The sequence below is a fragment of the Dermacentor variabilis genome, chromosome 1 (assembly GCF_050947875.1).
Source record: "Dermacentor variabilis isolate Ectoservices chromosome 1, ASM5094787v1, whole genome shotgun sequence".
In the NCBI taxonomy this organism is placed as follows: Eukaryota; Metazoa; Arthropoda; class Arachnida; order Ixodida; family Ixodidae; genus Dermacentor; species Dermacentor variabilis.
In genome coordinates, this window is record NC_134568.1 from 122,189,528 (window position 1) to 122,212,191 (window position 22,664).

At 43.1% G+C, this 22,664-nt stretch overlaps 1 protein-coding gene across 1 annotated transcript in view; it reads right to left on the minus strand.

Moving 5' to 3' along the window:
- The window catches only part of Wdfy2 (WD repeat and FYVE domain containing 2), a 51,544-nt gene that overhangs the window by 21,863 nt on the left and 7,017 nt on the right, over positions 1-22,664 (minus strand). Inside the window, exons 7-10 of the mRNA XM_075694274.1 lie at positions 18,156-18,268; positions 8,168-8,294; positions 7,584-7,689; positions 2,209-2,310 (exon numbers count right to left, since the gene is read on the minus strand). Of these exons, the coding sequence (XP_075550389.1) occupies positions 2,209-2,310; positions 7,584-7,689; positions 8,168-8,294; positions 18,156-18,268 (448 nt within the window). The remainder of the gene's footprint in view (positions 1-2,208; positions 2,311-7,583; positions 7,690-8,167; positions 8,295-18,155; positions 18,269-22,664) is intronic.

The following is a 22,664-nucleotide window of genomic DNA, read 5'->3' on the forward strand; positions in this document are numbered from 1 at the left end:
ATCATTTCCCGCAAAGCCTCATCAGCAGGAGCAACGGTAGCAATGGATCGTCGCTTCGGTGGGAAATTTCTTGTTCTCATCCTTTCCTTTGTCACTCCGGTGTTTTTTTCTTTACTCGATCGTAGTTAGACGTGTAAGCGACGAAGTTCGTCTGCAGTGCAGCATGCGGTTTAAAGGAATTTCGCTGAAATTCGGAATGCCGTTTGCCGCTTATATTGTTTTCTGCTTCTTTACTGCATTGGGCTAGCTAGGCAGCACGACTGCATGAGTGCATTGTGTTGTATGTTAAATCTACAGAAGTTTGCAAGAAATGAAATTGTTAGTTTTATGTGGCCCGGTAAATCCTCGCACCAGCTGTCACGCACTTCATGTTTTTACATTTATTTTATGCGTGGCTTCGCACATGTTTAACTGTTGTTAGTTGCTTCATGCATCTCTTGTTGATTCTTCTGAGCTGCGAGGTTTTCACCCTGCCTCGTTTGTAAAGGGTATAATACATGCTGTGTCTTATCGGTATGACACCAAGCAAGTGCTTTTTTAACAGCTTTATTCATTTCACCCGAGGGCATCTTAGATGTGTTTAGAAAATAGGTAGCCCAGGGCGAGAATTGCTAATAGTTGCTGCATATGGCATTTTTGTTCCATTTTTCGCTGAATAGTTCGCGTCACGTTTGGTAAGTCATCACACCTTGATGCTGTCTGAGCAGACTTAACACGCCGAGTGATTTGTTTGTTTCACAACGTAGTCGCTTCTTGCAAGTTAATTTTGTACTCAACTGAATTATTTCTTATTATGCTTACGCTGTAGAGGACTAAACCCGGCCTTGCCGCCAGCGCTCATCTACTTTGACTGGTGCTGCTCTGCCTTTAAATATATCACGTGGCACCTCTCTCTAGTAACATTAAAAAAAGTAACTGAAAAGTTAGTCAGACTATAGCTTTCTACGTTTCCAAGCAGCTCCCTTGGTAATTTAAAATTGCAAAAACGTCAGCACGAACGGCAGTTCATCGGTGGTACAGCGCTAACACGTGCTCTTATTAACCCGTGCGTTTGGCGACTTCGTTGACTAGTGTATTCGCTTCTATCAATAAATTCGCAATTACCCTTCTTCAGGTGACTTTGACTACACTTATTCGGCGACGTCACATGTATTCATCGGCAGAAAAATCACAACGGCATATGCAGACATCACGCTTGAGCATTTGTTTGATATAAGTCTGCACTAACAACGGGTGCTTATTATTGAGGTACAGAAGCAGCATTACGGCAAGGGCAGAATTAAAAAAAAAAAAAAAAAAAAAAACGATCGAGACATCGCATTAGTCAACAAAATTTGTCGGCTAGTTCACATGAGCTCCACTTCATGTAAATGGTCTTCATGGCGTTTGTCTGCGGGACGCACCTGACACGTATGTGGACCATGTTGTCCCAAACACCGGTAACATTGTGTTCATACCCGCTCCCACAGAGGTCTGCGTCTTCCCTACAGCTGTCACCGCAGAAGAAGCAGTCTGGCGCCCGAACAAAGGACAAATCGCAGCCGCGAATTTCAGCCACCCTTGCTGCAAAGCGTTGTCATCTGCTACTGCTCCCGCGCATACTGTTGGAAGCACCCTCTAGGTGGCTATCAGTGGTGCCTCTATAGGTGGTGCACGAGGCGTATACACAAACTCTACGGGGGTAGGTGATGGAGCCGCGAAGCTGTCCATCAGGCGTCCAGAAAGTCGGTCGTTGACTGTGCACTGGCAACTCCTCTAGCCGACGACACAGAGTCAAAGTAGATTTTTTTCGATTCCTCTCTGTTACTCGAGCCAGCAATACCGCGATTTTCATTTCCTTTCAATAAACTCAGAGCTAATTTTCCCTCATAGAAGCACAAATTTCCCGAGTTCTCCCGGAGTATTTCCAGACTATTCAAAATCCCTGAGAATTCCCGGTTTGCCTGATTGGTAGACACCTTGAGTGTATAGCTTGGAGAGCAGCTGTTGCCCCCAAATGTGTTAAACAATCGCTACTCACTCTCTAAACTTGTATTTTGCCATGCCTTAAGGAGTGGAGTTATCTTACTGAAAACCTATGCTCACTGCCTGTTCAAGATGACTACTGGCTCATGCTGGCAGCATACAAAGAGCATGTAAAATGCGCCAGACAAAGTGAAGTAGCAGATTTTTTCACAAGAGCCCATAATAAAACACCTTTTTTTTTACCTGTCGGATCCCGATCGTTTTCTGGTCCACCATTGCCTTTATGTTCCAGAAGAACGGACGAGAACACCGTTGGCACGTGTCGCTCTCTCCCCACTCAGGTGTCTGAGGAATCAGAGAGCATACTCACGTAAAAAGCAGGCCCCAATACGGAATTGGGCACGTAACTTTATTTGGGGGGGGGGGTTCACATTCCAAAGTGACCCTTCAGCTATGAATGATGTTCCAGACTAATTCTAACAACATAGGCTTCAAAACAAGAGCATTTTTGCATTCTGCACTCACTGGAATGCAGCCACAGCTACCAAAAATCGATCCCTTGACCTGGTACTAGCAGCAAAGTACCAGGGCAACGGAGTCAACATGGCAGGTGCACCTAAACTTGACACGACTGCTCAATGTTGGGCATGATGTATCAGTTACCATAGTTACTCGAGTCTAGCTCATCCTTGATTGCAATGCGCACCTGTTTTTCGGGACCAGCAATTAAATATGGGATGCCTTTTTGATCGTTACATACACCCTCATCTTCATATTTCAAGTAATTAGAAATGCAATGCCGCCCTTGATTGTTTGCTCATGAGTTCTTGATAGCGAGAGAGAGAGTAATGGTAATTTGTTCTCAGTTGGAAAAAGAAAATTTATAACATTTGAGCTATAGTGGACAGGACATCCTTCATAATTGCTATCGGCGGCTTCGAAGCAGCTACTGACAGCTCAGAATATCTAATCTTCAGCGAAGCCTACAGTAATTGGGGAACCATTTCTTAAACAACTTGCAGACTATGCCAGCCTAATGAACTTACAGAACGGGTACAAAGTTACAACAGCTGCAAGCAATTTGTGGATTGGATTTGATTACAGAAATTGCCAATGCCAATGATGATAGCTTGTCAGTATTGTAGTTTTGGTTACATACTCAAAGCTAATGCGCATGTAATTTTTTCGTACAGTTTCTGCAGAAAGAAAGTGCACGTTAGAATAAAATAAATATGGTAATCGTTTGCGGTCCTGTGTCAGTCCACACCCAACATGCTAAAATATTGTTTTTGGTCAGATGGTGTCCTAACTTGACTGCTCTGGCTTTTCTTTTGTTTGTTGCAGTGCTTCTTTAGTGGCACACTTCAAGAAATTTATGCAATTTTCATGGCATGAAGCATTAAGAGAATGGCATGCATTACAAGGAAAGACCTCGCGCTAGTTTAGTAAATCTGAAGATGATCTTAGTGCTGAGGATGGATATAGTATTCTGCCTTTAGAGAGCAAGCAAACATCCTTGGATGAGAGCCCTGACAAAAGTAACGACAATGACACTAAAGAAAACAGTTTCTGTGGTGATCCAACTATACAATGCTGGCTAGAGAGGGAGTGCACAGTATGGGCATCTCAGGCACAAAGAAAAATTTTTAAGTTACTAGACATTTGTTCACATGAGGGCACTTTCTGTGCAGCATCCAAAACAGTCGGAATAGTTATTGACTGGAAAGACCGCGAAGTGGGTAAATGCTCATGACCACGAAGGGTTAATGTTCATATGTTACTGCGACATAACAATAAGTGGTCTCGTTGATTAAAGAGTGCATGCATGAGGCACACCATATTTAAATCACATTCCAAAACTTACACGAGCCAACAAGCAACATACCAAATGCACAAATGTCTGCAGTACGTTTTGTGCGCCTTAGCCCTGCACCTCACTCATTTGTATCATCATACCATGTTAACAGAATGGTCTTACCCTCTCAACACCTCAGTTGCTTTGCAATCTAAGTTATAGCGCTTGTACTGTTATCACCACCTTTGAGCATAGCAAGCAAGTACATGTTCTGCAGCACTTGCCCGAGGACACGGAGTAAGACATTTAGGAGGTGAAACTTCCGTCAGCGCGAGCGAGTGCGGGCGACCAGATAAGGTCACAATTGTTGTATGCGCCGACGGGGCCGTATACAGTGGCGGCGTCATGCGGCACGTCGTAGAAGCCGCAGCGAAAAAAAGAAAATGCATCGCGCGGGCAGGCGGCTTCGGCGCGCTCTCAACGGCGGTAATTTCTTTCCAGGCCGCCAGCACGATAACGGCTCCGCGGGCTTGTGACCTTTTCTGGTTGCCGCAAACAGCGGAGTTTTCACTCCTAAATGTTTCTTGCTCCGTGCCCGAAGAAAAGCCTGAGCTCTCTGCACATGCTCTTGGGTGCACTACCATGTTTTTTTCCTCCAATAACCTTGGAAACCTGAGCACAGCTACTTTGTTCACATGAAAAAGATCACGCTCACACAAAATATAGAAAGAAAAACGTTTTCTATAGCAGCTACTAGAGAGTACATCAAGCACCTGCACACAGGGCTTCACAAAAGACCAGTACAAGCCACTAACCAAGAAAAATAAGCCTGAAATTACCCTTAATAGGTGTCCTGTGTGATCATCTTTAACAATGCAATTTTCTTATTTATGGATTGCATTGAGCTCAGTAAAGAATTTCAAATCTCACAAACAAGCATAAGAGGCACCAGGTATATATACCTAAATAAGTTATTTTCAAAACCAACTGTTTTCAATACAAAAATCCATAGTCGTCGTCGTCGTCGTCGTCGTCATCATCATCATCATCATCATCATCATCAGCCTGTTTTGAGTCCACTGCAGGATGAAGGCCTCTCCCTGCGATCTACAATTACCCCTGTCCTGCGCCAACCGATTCTAACTAGCGCACTGCGAATTTTCTAATTTCATCGCTCTACCTAGTCTTCTGCCATCTTTGACTGCATTTCCCTTCTCTTGGTACCCATTCTGTAACCATAATGGTCCAACGATTATCTAACTGACGCATTACATGACCTGCCCAGCTCCATTTTTTTCTCTTGATGTCAATTAGAATATTGTCTATACCCGTTAGCGCTCTGATCCAAACCGCACTCTTTCTGTCTCTTAACGTTATGCCTAGCAATCTTCGTTCCATCACTCTTTGCACTTTGTGTGGTCCTTAACTTGTTCTCAAGCTTCTTTGTCAGTCTCCAAGTCTCTGCCCCATATGTGAGCACTGGTAAAATGCACTGATTGTACACCTTCCTCTTCAATGATAATGGTAAGCTTCCAGTCAGGAGCTGACAATGTCTGCCATATGTGATCCAACCCATTTTTATTCTTCTATGAACTTCCTTCTCATGACCAGGGTTCCCCGTGATTAGTTGACTTAGGTAAACATACTCTTTCACAGACTCTAGAGGCTGACTGGCAATCCTGAACTCTTGTTCTCTTGCTTGGCTATTCATCGTTATCTTTGTCTTCTGCATATTAATCTTCAACTCCACTCTCACACTCTCACTGTTAAGGGCCTCAATCGTTTGTTATAATTCGTCTGAATTGTTGCCGAGATATTCGCCGTCAATCCTTACTCCTAAGCCTTCCCAGTTTAATCGCCTGAATACTTCTTCCAAGCACGCAGTGAATAGCATTGGAGAGATTGTGTCTCCCTGTCTGACCCCTTTCTTCATAGGTATCTTCCAACTTTTCTTGTGTAGAATTAAGGTGGCTGTAGAATCTCTGTAGATATTTTCCAGGGTATTTACGTAAGCGGTCTGTACTCCTTGATTATGTAATGGCTCTATGACTGCTGGTATCTCTACTGAATAAAACGCTTTTTCATAATCTATGAAAGCCACAGAGCGGCTTATTGTACTCTGCGGATTTCTCGATAACCTGATTAATGACATAGATATGATCCATTGTAGAGTATCCCTTCCTGAAGCCAGCCTGTTCCCTTGGTTGACTAAAGTCCAGTGTTGCCTTTACTCTATTGGAGATTATTGTGGTAAATATTTTATGTAATACTGGGAGTAAACTAATAGGCCTATAATTTTTCAATTCTTTAACGTCTCCCTTTTTGTGGATTAGTATAATGTTTGCATTCTTCCAGTTTTCTGGGACCTTTGCAGTCGATAGAAACTTCATATAAAGAGCTGCTAGTTTTCCAAGCAGTATGTCTCCCCCATCTTTGATTAAAATCAATCGACTGTTACTCCATCTTCACTTCCTCGTTTCATGTCTTGCAAGGCCCTTCTGACCTCATCACTAGTTATAGGAGGAGTTTCTGTATCCTGTTCATTATTGTTTCTAATGGAGGTATCCAGACTCCTCTGGGTACTGTACATGTCTGTATAGAATTCTTCCACTGCTTTTACTATACCTTCGAGATTGCTGATGATATTACCCTGCTTATCTTTCAGTGCATACATCTTGGTTTGTCCTACGCCAAGTTTCCTTCTTGCTGATTTCAGGCTGCATCCATTTTTTATGGTTTCTTCAGTCTTTCTAACGTTATAATTTTGAATATCACTTACTTTCGCCTTGTTGATCAGTTTTGACAGTTCCGCGAATTCTATCTCTTGAGTTGGACACTTTCATTCTTTGTCGTTTTTTTATTAGGTCCTTAGTTACTTGGGAGAGCTTGCCTACTGGTTGCCTTGGTGCCTTGCCTCCCACTTCAATTGCTGCCTCTGAAGCCAGCCTAGTTACGGTTTCATTCATTACCACTATGTCATCTTCATCTCTGTTCTAAGGCTGCATATTTGTTTGCAAGTACCAGCCTGAATTTGTCTGCTTTTACCCTTATTGCCTCTAGGTTGGCCTGTTCCTTCTTGACCAATTTTACTCTTTCCTTGTTCAAATTGAGGTGAATCCTAGCCCTCACTAACCTATGATCACTGCACTTTTCCCTACCTATCACTTTTACATTCTGCACTATGCTGGATCGGCAGAAAGTATGAAATCAATTTCATTTCTTGTTTCCCCGTTAGGGCTTTTCCAAGTCCACTTTTTGTTGCTACGCTTTCTGAAGGTGTTCATTATTCGAGACTTATTCCTTTCCGCAAATTCTACCAACATCTCTCCTCTAGTGTTTCTAGAATGGATGCCGTAGTTGCCAATTGCTTGTTCACCAGCCTGCTTTTCCCCCCATTTGCATTGAAGTCCCCCATTACTACAGTATACTGAATTTGCACTTCTCTCATCGCTAATTCAACATCTTCATAAAACTGATCTACTTCATCCTCATCCTGACTGGATGTTGGAGCGTAGGCTTGTACTACTTTTATCTATACCTCTTATTAAGTTTGATTATGACTGCAGCTACCCTCTCACTAATGGTGCAGAATTCATCAATGTTTCCCGCTATGTCCTTATGGATTAGGAATCCTACCCCATATTGCTTCTTATCTGGGAGACCTCTATAGCAGAGGATATGGCCGTTATTCAGCAATGTATAAGCCTCATCAGTTCTAATCTCACTAAGGCTGATCATATCCCAAACAATGTCTGATAGTTCCTCAAAGAGTCCTGCTAAGCTAGCCTCACTTGACAGAGTTCGGCAATTAAAGGTTACATACCTCTATCCTCTTGGTTGTCATGTTCCAGAAAACCAGCATCGAATCTTCGCCTGCCGAAATAAGCGTCTTTCCTGGACTATGATAACACAATGCCGTCACTTTGTTGCTAGAAGACAAGAGGCAGTATTTGTCAATACGATGAAAAAGCGAAGAAAGAAACACCAATTAAGCTTCCAGACAGACAGCTAATGGTGCTTGGATAAGAGGAAAGCGGCAAAAATAATACAGGACTAAGTTACATTATTATTGCAGCACCATGCAGGAATTTATACTTGCACAAGTTAGCAGAATTCACAAAGCACTGAATTCAGCAATACCATTTCTATCAATGCAAAACTGCTGTTCATCAAACAAGTGTTCTTTAAACTTGGTTAAAACGCGTTGGCAGGCTAGATGGTTAAAATTCATGAGAGAATGTGTAAGCGTGACTGAACGAGGATGTAGAAAGAGACACACAGAGACGACACTTTTGAACTCTTGGGCCGTGAACAGCAAGTTCTCCAAAAGAAGCCTCCAATATCGTAATCAAATTCTATCGGTTATTCTGCATGTGTTAGCAAAAAGTGGAGCAAAACAAGACATACTGGTGCCCCTGCAGTTCGTAGGCAGTGCCCTGCTTGCCTCCAATGTCCCACACAATGATGGTCTGGTCAAAGCCACCAGAAAAAAGCAGTTTGCGTTCTGCATCCCAGGTTAGGCACCGTATGCTCCCTGCAACAAGCATGCAAAGGCCAAGGTACTGCTAAACAAATGCAGAACTGGTTATTTCACATAGGTAGTCCCCAACTTTACTAATTTACTTCAAAATTGAGTACAAAAACTGTCCCAGGAAGCATTGAAGAGACAGCAAAGATGTCTTCAAAAAAGCTGCATATATAATGTTCAAATTGTCTCACCAATTTTATGTTAGGCATGCAACTAGGGCAACTGATAAATGGTAGCAATGATTATGCAATAAATTACACGGCAGCAATCCCCTACTGATCAATTCTACACAGCATGACGAAAACGGAACAAAAGCCATTTTTTGCCGTCCATGTTCTCTTCTCCATCTTCAAGAAAACACCCAGCAGAGTACATTTACGTTAACGGTTGCCGTACACATAAATGCATAAAGCTACAAAAGGTAACCCTGCAGGTTTCTCAGGAAAAAAAAAAAAAAAAAAAGCTTGTTCTCATCCGAGGTTTGAACCTGGATGAGTTTTATACCAAAATTACCAGAGCAAAATCTAGCACTAGTGTATGCTTGCGCTACCAGTATGACTGTTCAGGCAGCATGGGAATGATGGACAGCACATAAGGTTTCCTTAGATTTCGTATTTCTGGCTTTGAGTGACCTTATGGATTCTCTATCAATGCTTTTCAAGCTCATTTTACAATTCCACATTTGCAGTGTGGCAACTATCAGTCTTACTTAGCCTCCATTTTCACAATTTGTTGGTTTGCGGAACATTTCAAAACACTGAGGTGGCCTAAGGAAACATTATGAGGTTAAGAGGCAACATAAATGAACCACAGAAAACAAGAAAAGATAACTGAATCCATGCCACATTGTAAAAAAAATCGATGTACTATTGATGACTCCCATAACGACTAAATGATTGTAGCTTCATATTTCCCTCTAATATTCTGTGAAGCCTGACTGCACCACCTTTTCAGGGCACTCAGCCAAATGAGCTAACGAGGAGGCTAGCAGGTAGCAGGATGAGTGTAAATTAGTTGCAGATAAAAGCACAGGAAGATTGCCCAAACAAGTCCCACAGAAATCTGCAAGGTTGAGGGTGGCAAGCACTGTCACCTTGCTAATTCCATAGCAACTCATTAGCTTGAAGAGTGATATTGTGCTTCGCGTTTGAAGTGTGAATGGATATTATGTACCACAGAAGAGAATGGTACTTCAGCAATTCAAAAATGTTTCAGCTTTGAAGAATCAGAACAGTGAGTTGCTAATGAAACGTCTTTGGATTCAATGTGTGAATCAAATGTGAAACAAACGATACAAACAACAAGGGCGTTGCACTCCTAACCAACAGGTTTATTGTAAGAATGGAAAGTCTGGCTGATGCACGAGGCAAAATCTCCATGACTGACATACATCAACTAGCTCCCAGGTTATCTGGTTATTTTTAAACACAACATGTAATGCTTCCATTCCAATTCTATTCTTCATATATGCTTTGTCACTGGCTTGGGCAGCACGCCATCCACATTATTAGAAGAATCGGCTAGCTCAGGAGGTTAGAGCCTCGCCATGCACCCTATCACCGTCTTTATTATCACCCATTACTGTATAAAGTTAAATTGTGGGTTTTTACGTGCCAAAACCACTTTCTGATTATGAGGCACGCTGTAGTGGAGGGCTCCAAAAATTTCGACCACCTGGGGTTCTTTAACGTGTACCTACTAAATCTAAGTACACGGGTGTTTTCGCATTTCTCCCCCATCAAAGTGCGTGTTACTCTATATAGAATGGCGATGTGCACAAAGCATCACAACAAAAAAATGTTTTACTCTTCTGCAGAGTTCTAAATAATAAGAATGGAACGAAATTGGGTGGAAAGAACTGATACATCAACTGACCCAGGAGTCTTCACGGAGGCTGCAGGGTTGGTAAAAATCGACAGGAAAGCTTCAGTGCAACATACAAGTGCAAGACAAGGCAATTGCGAATTTTCAAGCCCCATTTACAAATAACTGGCGGGGGACTACAAATTATTCCTCGTCACTCGGGGTCTTACAAATACACCTACACTGTCAGATGATGTTTTTTTCCCATGCACCAAAGTCAACAGTACCCATTCTGACACACAATCTTATTTCTCAACTCATGCAAAGGATATCTGTTCCGAGAACCTAGTGGCACTACATGGTTGATATTCAAGTGGAATAATAAAGAGAAAAATCAGACATCCACCCGTTCATAGCAATTGCTACAAAGGAAACCCATACAGTTTCCTCCAAAGAAAAGCCTCGCAGTTGAAGAAAAAATCGTCCTGGTACGGGACTCGAACCCAGGACCACCACCTTTTTGGGGCAGCCGCTCTACCATCTGAGCTAACCAGGTGTCTAGCAGATGGCAAGTGAAGTTGAATTCGTCGACAACTCAAAGCAAAGGCAGGGCTGCGAGGCTTTTCTTTGGAGGAACCCGTATGGGTTTCCTTTGTAGCAATTGCCCCGAACAGGTGGATGTCCGATTTTCCCTTTAATTACTTCTCTCCACCTTGCAGGTTTCACAGAACTATTAAGTCAATCATATTCAAGTGGAGTATGCAATTTAATGCTTGAATGCAACATCCTGAAACGTCAGGTACTACATTTGACTTATATGGAAGATGCTTCCAACGTACTGAACACAGCAACTTATAGCCAAACAACCATCAAAATGACACTTGTTTAACTGGTCAAAGTGAAATACACTGCAGCTTTGCTCTAGGTGAAAAGCAGTCTCAGTGATGGCTAAGAAACATTTAAAATGGTTGCAAAGAGGGCTTGTGCAAATTTCTTATTCACAAACACTGAACCCCCTCGCCAAATATGGTTTGCTTGCGCATCCAGGCATAGTTGCTACCACAGCTGCACACTGCAAATCATCCTGCTTGCAGCACTTCGCTTGCACTTCAGACTCATTAGCGCGTATCAAACCTTGTGACTGCAGCCTTAGCTTCCACTGAATGAACCTCATTAATTTTCATTCTTCTCATTGCTTAATGCCACTACCTTCCCCCTTGGTTGTGTCACTCTTCTTGAGCTGCCGAAGTTTACCAAGCATTCAATGTGCAACATGTTATCCACAGGCTGATAACATCCCTCGGTATATGCTGAGAAAGCTTCTGGCTGAACCAGTGACAGCTATTGCAGCAGATCACGTGCAGAGCTACATTTTCCTGGGGTAGAGGTGGGACCTGCAGGTAAGAGCTCCGGTATCTTTTTGCAAGCGCGAAAGTTGCCACTCTCCTGCTCACCACTGACAAAAACAAATCAATAATAAATTGTATTTCCAACAAGATGATTGAAAACCCTGGCAAAAAGTGGCCACAGGCAACCTGAGGGCACCTGGGTTTGCCATCAGTTTCCTGTCAAAATCTAAACTCGCATTGTGAATGGCACACACTGAGCGTCATGCTTATCAGAAAAGGATAAGAAGAATTGCATAATTGAGTTAGGCTGATTAGACTGACAATTCTTTGATAACAATTTAATGATAACATTAATTTAATGGCAAGAGGCCCATTATTAGAACAGCAAATTAAGGTTAAACTTCTTTGAGTATTGCACAGGAACTTCAGCGTTGGTGCATTAGTGTAACGTCACACATTTTAACAATATTTCATCGTATTTGGGCTGTTGTGGTGAAGTAGAAGGTCTCAAAAATTGTCAAGTTTAGTGTTTGATTCCTTTAGCACAAAATGTAGTCCATCTTGTAGTTCGAGAAATCAACTAGGCTCGAACAGACACTGCAATGCTAAAATCCACGGTGTCGCAGCGGGCTGGTGTGGCGTCAAATGCTACAAGACTGCGTTGCATCTTTTATTTTCGAGTCTTTTCTGGCTTACCAAACCTCCTCTAACAGTAAGAGTGCCCTTTTTGGTATAGTAGAAAGGCAACTCATTAATATAGCTCAACTTAATTTTCCCTTAAATACACTCAAATGACACAAGGTATCCTGAAAATGCTGATCATGCCCATGGCTTCTGCATTCACATAATGCATTCTGATATAGGATAGGCTCTTATTTTCTCTGTAATTATACTCATCAAAGTATTCGACTATCAGATGCAATAGTAGAAATGATGCAGGTCAAATAGAAACTGACTTATGCAAAGCTGTCACTTTACTTTTTCAAGCTTTCAAAGTTATAAAATTTAAAATAATGTTAGTGCTATTTTTGCTCTGTTGTGAAAACAGTTCTTGAGATACAATTTTCTGAGTAACACAAGCTGCTCATAAAATGTTAGTCAGAAAAAATCCTGGCAATATGATGATAAAGTAAAAGTTTGAATAATCCGATGCCCTTATGACCTCAGAATTTATTTGTATCTTCTAAAATTTGGTGTTGCGATTTGTTATGCATCATACAAAGTGAATGTAAGGCATTCTTGTTTATTTATGGCGCATACTGTCAGTTGAGATGTCCTTGATTTTCTGGATGTTTTATTTGCCACTGCTGTAGAGAGACTCTTTTGAAACGCGTAACACTTTGGGCTTGTTTCTTCATCTTCAGTGCCAGTGCTCAGTGCACGCCACATTAAGCAGTTCTCAATTGCACAAGCTTCTGCCAGGATCAGATAAGACAAGGATATCAAATGCTAGGTTTGCAAATGTACATTGTGGCCGTACGTCCCCGCCTTTGAGAAATATTGCAGTGTTTCAGAAGAGAGATCTCATGTCTCAGAAATTCTTATCAGTTATCGAAGCACTGGAGAGCATCCGAGTCGCTCTGAAACCAAATGCATTGCGTATAATGCACTCTCGGCAGGACTCTTTAGAATAGTGAGAGCAAAGGTGATGATACAAATTCTACTTCTCAAACTTTCATAGGGAAGGGCTGTGCAGAAATGAATAACTTATAATACAATGGATAATTAATACTGACACATGTGCTTGTTTATCCTTTTCGGGTGACTGCTATCATTATCGCTGTTATGTTATCGCTCAGCCCAGGACGCACCCGCATGTATCGGAAGTTTCTTGAATGTTATTGATGGTTCTATGTGCTGTCTGTTGTCACCGAAGCTTGTGTAATCTGACTGCATGTGCGACGTGAATTGTGTAGAACTTTCTAGAAGACACGCGGGCACCAGCGATTACTCTGGAACCTTCAATGACGCATGTATAAAAGCCCACAAGCTTGACCAACAGAGAATTTTAACGATCCCTGACTGTGTTTGCCACTGTCATTGTTCCTCGAGTGTAGCCTGTGTTTAAGGGCACAGATTCGCCCAATAAAACGCTCTTTTGTTGGCTTTGAACCTCTCCTTGACTTTTGTAGGTGTTTTTTCATCTTACCGCCTACCTTTTTGCCAACTTCCCCGACACGGGTGATTTTTCTACATTTCTAGGTGCATGGCGTACATACGCCATGCACCTAGAAATACTACACCCTGTTAACGGTCTCATATGTGAGACAAGCATGGCAGGCAAAACAAGAGCTAAAATCAGTGCAGCAACATCAGAAATAGCTCTGAATAACTGTCGGTATGCTTACTAGACATCTAGATGCTCGAACTGTGCCCGTAGACGGCGGGCACACACCTGTATATTTAAGGAATGACCAGTCACAGTTGCCCCTTTTCATTCTCGGTATGCTTCACCGCAGTAGCTTGCATATGCTTCATCGCATAACACGGCTGTGCTGAGGCGAAACTAACCAGTCAAGTTCGAATTAGTTGGCAAAGGCTAATTCTAGGATAGAACTAGCGGAAGTTTGCGCCCATAGAAATGTATGGGCACTGGCCAGGACTCTTCCATCGAGCTCAAATTAACTGAAAATTCTAATTAACCAGATCGGATTTACGGATGTCTACAGAATAGGCTTAGTTTAGGTTCCGACTACAACTGCTGTTGGTGTGCAGTGTTCCTTGTTTTGATGGTGACGACACCCAATGGCTTGGACATGAAACATAATCCTTGCCACATGATTCATGAAATAGAAGAATTGCCATCCCACTACAAGTAGCAGGATGCTACAAAGGAAACCCATAGGAGTTCTTCAAAAAGGAAGCTTGGCAGTTGAAGAAAATTTTGTTTTGGTCCGAGGACTGAACCCAGGACCAAAGCGCTTTTCAGGGCAGCCATTCTACTACCCGAGATAAGGAGGCTAGCCGATGGCCAGTGAGACATGAAACTAATTAATAACTGCAGGCACAGGAACCTTGGCCTGCACTTCCGAGTTGTTTCTTTTGTTGCCGAAAGAAGCGTTGCACCCTGTTATGAAACTGCCTAATGCATCGAGAGCTTTTGAGAGCCAGGTGCAGTAGAAACCCTGTGAATTTGTTCTGTACCAATACCTTTCCTAGCCACAATGCCACTTCAATGCCCAAATAACAGCATGCTCACTTAATGTACCTCCTACATACTACTTTTATTTCTGCAGTCTCATGAGCAACTGATCACACGTTTTCAACCATGCCGTCATAAGTAATAGTTTATGGCCATCACCCTGTTACAGTTCACTTTGTGCAGCAATCAATGGAACAAATGCCAAACACCCTGGACACTGCGTGCCTAATCGTCATGCTCATCAACATGAAAATACTTGTCCATCAGGTGTGTGCGATGGGATTATGCACGAAATGTGCAAATCCCACACCCCTCTGTCCTACGTTCAACCCCTCTACGCCAAGGAGTGGTTCCCCTCCCATGCCCCTTTGTGTGGGTTGACCTGTGTCCTGACAAGTCCCTCTACCAGGGAGAAGCAGAGAATGAGGTTGCTCAGATGGTGGAGGGTATAAGAAAGCCAGCGAGCCACCACTTGTAGCTGCATCTTCTCTGCCCTTGTGTGCAGGTGCACGCACGCTGAACGTATCTGTATTTTTTTGTCTTAGAGCGCATCTGACCTGCAATGATGTTTGAACTTCTCTTATTTGTTTTTACATCACCTGGTCTTCCCTGCTGAAACCACTTCGATGGTCAACCTGGTTCGTGCTCCAAGCAGACGCTGTTGAAGGTCACAAAACCTCATTCCCTTAATAACATTTTCAAGGGGTGTACAGTAGTGAGATTAAAAGACGGGACAAAAGAAGACACACAGGAACACACACAGTGCTATCTTCCAACAGATTGTTGGAAGATAGCGCTGTGCGGCTTCTTTTGTCCTGTCTTTTAATCGCGCTACCGTACACCCCTTCAAGATACATTACCAACAAGCCCAGATAGCAACCCTCGTGCCCTTAATAACCCTTTAAAAAATTGAAATTCCTGGCAGGCAAGTTCTCGTGTCAATAAGTGCAGCGTGCACCTGTGTGCGCAACCACCACAATGCGGCCACAAAATACTAACTGTACACCCAAGCCACAAGAATGAGTTATTTCGTGGATCACATAACCCATAAGCTTTTTTTTCTGACCAACAGTGCAGTTACAGCACAACAGTGCAGTCCCTTCCTCAAACTGTAGGTCTGTATGAAACAATGCATGGTAGTTACCATATTTATTCCATGACAAAGAGTGTACCACAGTTCACACTGCATCTTACTTAGCATACTCACTATGGGAAATGGCCCTAGCAGCCAATAAGGCAGCCAATACCTCGCAAGCCATGAATGAATAATGCAGGATGTGTGGACAAAGCGAATATTGAACACAAATTGATTGAAAGTCAAATCTGGGCAAATTACTCATGGAAACAAGCCAGTTCACCCTGTGTTCACAAATAAAATTACATTCTGGGGTTTTACATGCTAAAACCACAATATGGTAATGAGGAATGCTGTAGTGGGGGACTCCAGATTAATTTTGTCCACCAGGGGGTCTTTAATGTGCACCTAATTAGAGTTACTGTATATGCTACCACAGGTAGCAGAGTTGCGCGTAGGTCCGCCATCTTGCCTGGGAAGCAACCAAATCTATGCGGCGAAGCCGCACTCCGTTTTTGCAGGCGGCATGCCTACCGTATCGTCGATCGACCGGTGGTGGTTTTGCATCGCTTTTGGACTGCTTGGCCGCCTAATCGCAAACAAAGCACATCGAAACAGCTGACTGCATAAGATCGTCAAGAAAAAGGCGCCGAGATCGGTCGCCACCGAAGCTTCGGCCTAGCGTATCCGCCGAGTCCGTCTGCACGCTCTCGGCGCGCCTAGGCTCAGGAATCAAGAAGTCTAACACGGATAAATCACTGTATTTCAGCTTTCGCATCGGTGTTCTTAAATAAACCATTTTTTCATGTTTACAGTGCCAGCACAAGTAGCGATGAGCGCCGATGTGACGCGTCATAAACACAGGTATATATGTGCTGTCGCGGAAGGCTCCCGGCCCTAGCCTGCGCTTCTCTGACGAAGATATATGACTAGACAGACGTGTCGACTGAAAGGGATCACTGAACTAAGAAAACGTTGCATATCCTTCGCGTGAAGAACAAGAAACAGCTATCCAAATCAGTAGTAACAGCCCATACAGCGTCTTGGGTCGGCGGTTCATTTAGGACTTTTTTCAAAGGTGAAATGCCAGTCGCAAGTGAAAATAGATGTTGTGGCACTTCCGCACATGCTACTGAATACGGACAGCAAAATTTTCTTTGTGGTACAGGCGTGAGTTTTATATGCAGGGCGATAGCGCATCTACCATGACTGAGCGAGACATCTCTGAAACTAAAACTGCTTCTCGATCCTTGACATGCCATATTATCCACTCACGTTGTCCTCCTGGCGTGCGTGGCGCAGTGGTAAAGTACCGGGCTTGGGATCTGTAGGTTCGACGATCGAATCCTGGTCGGAGCTTCTTTTTTGATTGCACCAAATCGCTCTCTGTTGCTTTTTGTATTCCAACAAAATATATACAGTGTCCAGGCATCGCGTATTTAACGCGCTAGAGTTATTTTTCGCACCAGTACTCAGTGCCTCTGAGTACACCGTGCCTGCCCAGCATCCAGCGCGCGGCACTGGGCCCATATAATCCGGCGCTGCACTGAACACTGGATAATGGGTACTCGGTTTTGCATTAGAGATACCTGCTTATGTGCCAAAGCTCCCAACGTGTAGGCAGTCTAAAACATTACTGGTGAATCAATGACCAACCATTAGTATTTCGACACTGGTACCCCATTAGACTTGCTGTAGAAACAAACCCACCTACTAGCAGGCACTGGATATCAGCCACACTGGATATCAGCCACACCTGCAAGTACCACTTCATTATGTGCCTTTTCACTGCAGGGATTCCAAAAGTAACCTTCTGTGGGAGTGTAGTGAAGGTTTTTCTCTCACAGGATTGACATAGCTACATTGACATAGCTATATAGCTAGCTCTCCGCAGCTAGCCCGCACGCGAACAGCGAACACCAAGGTCGGTCGGATTCGCTTTGAATTTGACTGGAGATAACTTGTGTCAATCCAGTTCGCTGCAGCGGCGGCGTCGGGAAATACAAAAATTAGCCCGAGCATCTGCTTCTCCGCAATGCACGGTTGCTTGACTACCACGTGATGACGCTCTGCCAATAGAAGCGCTAGCGGCGTGATAAAACAGACGCGCAACTCTGCTACCTGCGGTAGCATATACAGTAACTCTACACCTAATCTAAGTGCAAGAGAATTTTTGCATTTCGCCCCCATCAAAATGCAGCTGCGGCGGCCAGGACTGCTGTGATCATAATCATTAGTGGACAATGTGGCACTGCATTTTCTGGAAGCACTCGGTGGTACCTTGTGAAGATTTACAAGCTGTCCTCATGAAAATGCCCTTAAACTCAGCGAGATGAAATGATGAAAACTGTAGCCTGCGTGATAGTTATATATTCAAATGAAAAGATGAAGAGGATCACCATACAATGCACACCGCAATGTGCATTGAATCTACGTTAAGGGTGGTTACTGAGCAACACGGGGAATAAGCCCGGCTACACGATTAAAGAAAGACTTACCAGAGTGACCCTTGAGGGTAGTAACAGGCTTATAGCCAGTTTGCTCCACCTTCAGCATGGTTATCTGCCCAGAGTAGTCTCCGACAAAGGCATGCTTGGATTGTGCATCAAACCTGGCAAGCATCAATTAAGGTAGCACACGCAGCTGACACAAGGCAGTGATAATCCTAGCCTAACAACCAAGTCAAGCAAATGCAGCACAATGCATCTTGCCCCCCCCCCATGCTAATCTTGCCACCCACTCACATATGCTGCAAGATCTCATATTGAGGCAGAGCCATGTACAAGTCTGTGCTCATTTCATTGGCTCTTAGTGGAGCAGCAATTGTGTGCTAATTCATGTTCTCCTGTAATGTCACACTGAACAGAAAAATAAAGTTTTGCAACCAAACATTCATCCACAGCCTGTTCAACTGAGCTCGTAAACCAACTTTTCTCCTACAAGGTTTACTAAACTTTCTTTTGGCATATAAATAGAAAAACTGGCATCAAATGCAAGAACATCTGTGTACATAGCGTGTCCCAGCTAACACTAGCCAAGCTGTTCAAAGAAAAAGATCATTAAAAAAACAAGCTGCAAGGTATGATTTTAAGATATACAGTGTTCGGTTGTCAGAACGCTGATGATCAAACATTGTAGCTCGTTTAATTGTATCTTGCACCATGTTTTTTAAATCTTTTTTTCATTGAACAGCTTGGCTAATATTAGCTGGGACACATAGTACACAGTATACCACAACATTTTTTTTTTACATGTTTGTGCAGTGCATTATACAAGTTATAACAAAAACTAGTCCCAGGACATCCTACTACAGCAGAATGTGTTGAAATGGAATTGAGGAGGAAGAAAAAAATGTGGCTCTAAAAAGGGGATGAAGATCTAACTACATTCCTTTCTATTTGTTGTCTAGTGCTGCAATTACCTAGAATGCACAAAAGCATATTTTGGCTGTACATGTGCATCCACCAAAGGTTTTCTATGAATTCTCCACATCTTTTGTGTTTCAAGGTAATGCTGCAGAACTTCCACACAATTCCTTTCAAAGCATTCCCATACTACACACCATGATGGGCCACAACTACAAAGGTCATCATCGTGAGACCTTAGAGACTTTGCATATCACTTCAATGCTATTAGCCACTTTGATGACATCCATTATCACAGCAAACATATGTACTTTATGCACTTGCTATTTTACAGTTTCCATCATGATGCAGAACAGGAGGAGACACACACTAAGCTGACCAAAATGAACACTGCAGGAAAATCAGCATCAAAATGGGGCAATTATCTGAAGGAACGGTTTTTCATTATTCTTGAACATTACCTTTCCATATGTTAATAGAACTGTGGCTGTCTCATATGCAGTGTAATAGACAGCAAGGGCCTTGGTAGTTCTGGCGCCAGTTCTGTTTGAAGGGGCCCTGAACCACTATTTATCGAAGTGGAGAAATGCATTTTAAGTGAAAATAGGCTATTTCAGAAAAACTTTGCCGCAAAAAGTACTTCAATGCGTTCAGCAGAAGCGGAGTTATTGGCAATCAAACACGGCCTCTGCTGAACTCCCGTTCTTCAATGCTTTGTACTGCGAAGGCTACGGCACAGTGGGACACGCCCACAACGCTTCGCCTTCTAAATGTCACCATGGCACAACGTTCAAATTTCATTTCCAATGTTAATGTAGACACCACAACTTCCCCCTTTGGCGCCTACGATGCGCTAAACATTAGTCAAATGTGGCTGTCCTTAGTGAGCCGCAGTGCACTTAGCCAGTGGACTTGTCGCGGCACCCCGCGGCGGCTGCAGTATCGACACCATGTAGCCAAGCGCAGCTTGACGTCAGCTATCAGCCAATAGCAGCCGTCCAAGGGAATGACGAAATAGTGCATCCGATAATGAAACAGTGCGTCTAGAAGAGAGCGAGGACAGGGCCTTTTGGCGAAGAGAGAACGTTTCAGAGAAAGGCAATTTCGCAATCTGCTTGTGAGCTCCACACACCGGTATGACAGCAAAACTTTGCTGAGGTGTTCACAGCAGCGTATGCTACCTGCAGACTATGTTACTTCACCAAGACCAAGGGTGGTTCAGGGATCCTTTAAGCAAAGTACAAAATCACTGTGCAGTTCTATTTGAGCAAGTTTAGTTTAACCCAATTCAACTTACACTAAGCAATAATAAAAAAGATGTTTTGGAATAAAACTAAATGAGTGTTTATGCTGAAGTAGCAATTCTAGAGCAAAGCTGGTAACCATGATAAAAAAAAAAAAAAAGACGGGACATGAAATAAACATACAGGACATCGGTTGTTGGAGCTGTGCCCCACATCTTCATGCTGTTTTTAAACTTGATTACCATTTGTAGCTACAGCAATTGCAGAGTTTTACTGACTGGAAGCAACAACACACACCTAGCAAACCACAGTACATTAGAACACCAGCAGTTTAGGTTTGATTTGCCACAAGTTCACTGCACAGTTTTCTTCAAATTCAGCCCATTAAACACACAGCCACACCCAACCAAGGGCAAAACTGACTGCATACACAACTCACCACAGTCGCAGCTTTTGATAGCTTTGTCCATGATAAATTGTGACCAACGCCTAGCAACTAAATTTCCAACATAAGAATATCATGCAACAAGGTTGTGGCAACCTTGAAAAAATAAATCCTATAAAATAATTCATACGAAATATCTGTCATGCTTTTCTATCTACGTGCTGTGACAAAATGCTGACTGTTTTCAACAATCCTTAACTCCTTGATTATTAAACATGTTTGTGCACTTGAGATCAAAAATAAACTCAAACACGACATGCACTGCATTGTGGCACAGATAGAGGCACTCTGTAGGAGCACAGATGAAGAGGTGCATGCATGAATGCATCTCGCGTAGCTTCTGGACTTGTTTCTGCATCCTAATGTCAGATGGCCCTACCCATTTGTTCATAGAGTGCCAAAGCTGCATCTTTTCTGCTTGCACACTTTTAGACTGTCATTAACTGAGACAATACAGTACCAACTACACTGCCACGTGGTAATGCCATGACTCGTGGAAACAAAGTAATGGTCTGATGAGGAAGTGAACCTAATAATAGATAAAGATGATGTTTTGTTAAGTCTTGTTTATTGGGTGCTACAACACTGGATTTTTTTTAAATGGGGCTTAACAGGGTTTATTAAGCACAGGGGTACAAGAACACATATGGCTACATGGCAGTAGGAACATACAGTGTGTAGAGATGGGAGAGCTGCAAAACCAGAGGGCCAGACACAACTTGATATTTCGTCTGCTCGAAGTTCATGGAGGTGGAGGGTTGCAGACATGGAGGAAGGGGAGAATTCAGGAGGAGTTGGCTAGTATGAAACATTGCATGGGATGGCGGCGCCATCTCTCAGTCCTTTTTGTAACAGATGAGCCACTTGTTTTAGTACCCTGAAGCTACAGCTGACGTGCTAAGGGGTCCCATATTGGAGGGCTCGTGACTCATTTTAACCAGTCAGTTCTTCAACCTCTCTATGGACAGTGCCATACATGCACGAGTGCGAGCCTGTCCCGAATGGGCAATGTAACATGTGTGTGACAGCGCCAACTAATGTAACATGTGTGTGACAGCGCCAACTAATCTGTAACTTCACATACTATTGAAAACAAATGCCGTCTAAAAGATGCTACAATATTTTTGGGGCCATAAAAAAAACTATCTTATCAGTTTATCTCTCAACACATGTAAGAATTTTTTATTGTCTTGTAGTCTGCTTTACTGCTTGACTTACAGTATTAAACCTGCTTAATTTAGTAATGGGTGCACAAAGGCATGCTGTGCTCCGTCTGAGCCATGTGCATGTAAATACTGCTAGGTGCATAAAGCAGGCCATTTCAGCATGTAGAGTGTGACAAGCCATTGTGTGTGGAGCCGAAGATTTATTATTTATTTAGTAAACAAATCATGAAATCCCACTCACTGATGAATCGTAAGTTACTCTCAAAACTTCAGAGAAGACAGCATAAGGGCTGCAATACTATTGCCAATGTTTCTAAGAGTGCATGCGGACCTTATATTGCAACAATTTTAATTCTTTAATTATCTCGCCCGTCGTCCCTGTCTAGCACGACGCTGTGCTGCTGCTACTGCCAGGATTGGCCCCTAAGTGGGATAGTAAGAAATGAACACAATCAGAAGAAATTAATCTTTGCACAATACGGCCTCTGCATCTTAAAGGGCCCCTCACCAGGTCTGGCCATATTGAGCTGACAAGTGCAGTGCATACAATGCGCGTTAACCATCGTGTCTGCTAAGTATTACATCCCTGTGTGCCGTGGGAAGAGCATAAACTTCAAACTAAATGCCATTTGCCCTTCTCCTTATGGGCGCTGTGCTCCCAGTCAGAGAGTTGATGTACATTGCACGAGCGCACCTATGTGCATGGCAATGCTGTGACATTGCTCATAGCGGCACGTGACAGAATTATTCAAGGCAACAGCAGTTATTTGTTTGTTCTGTTGTTCCA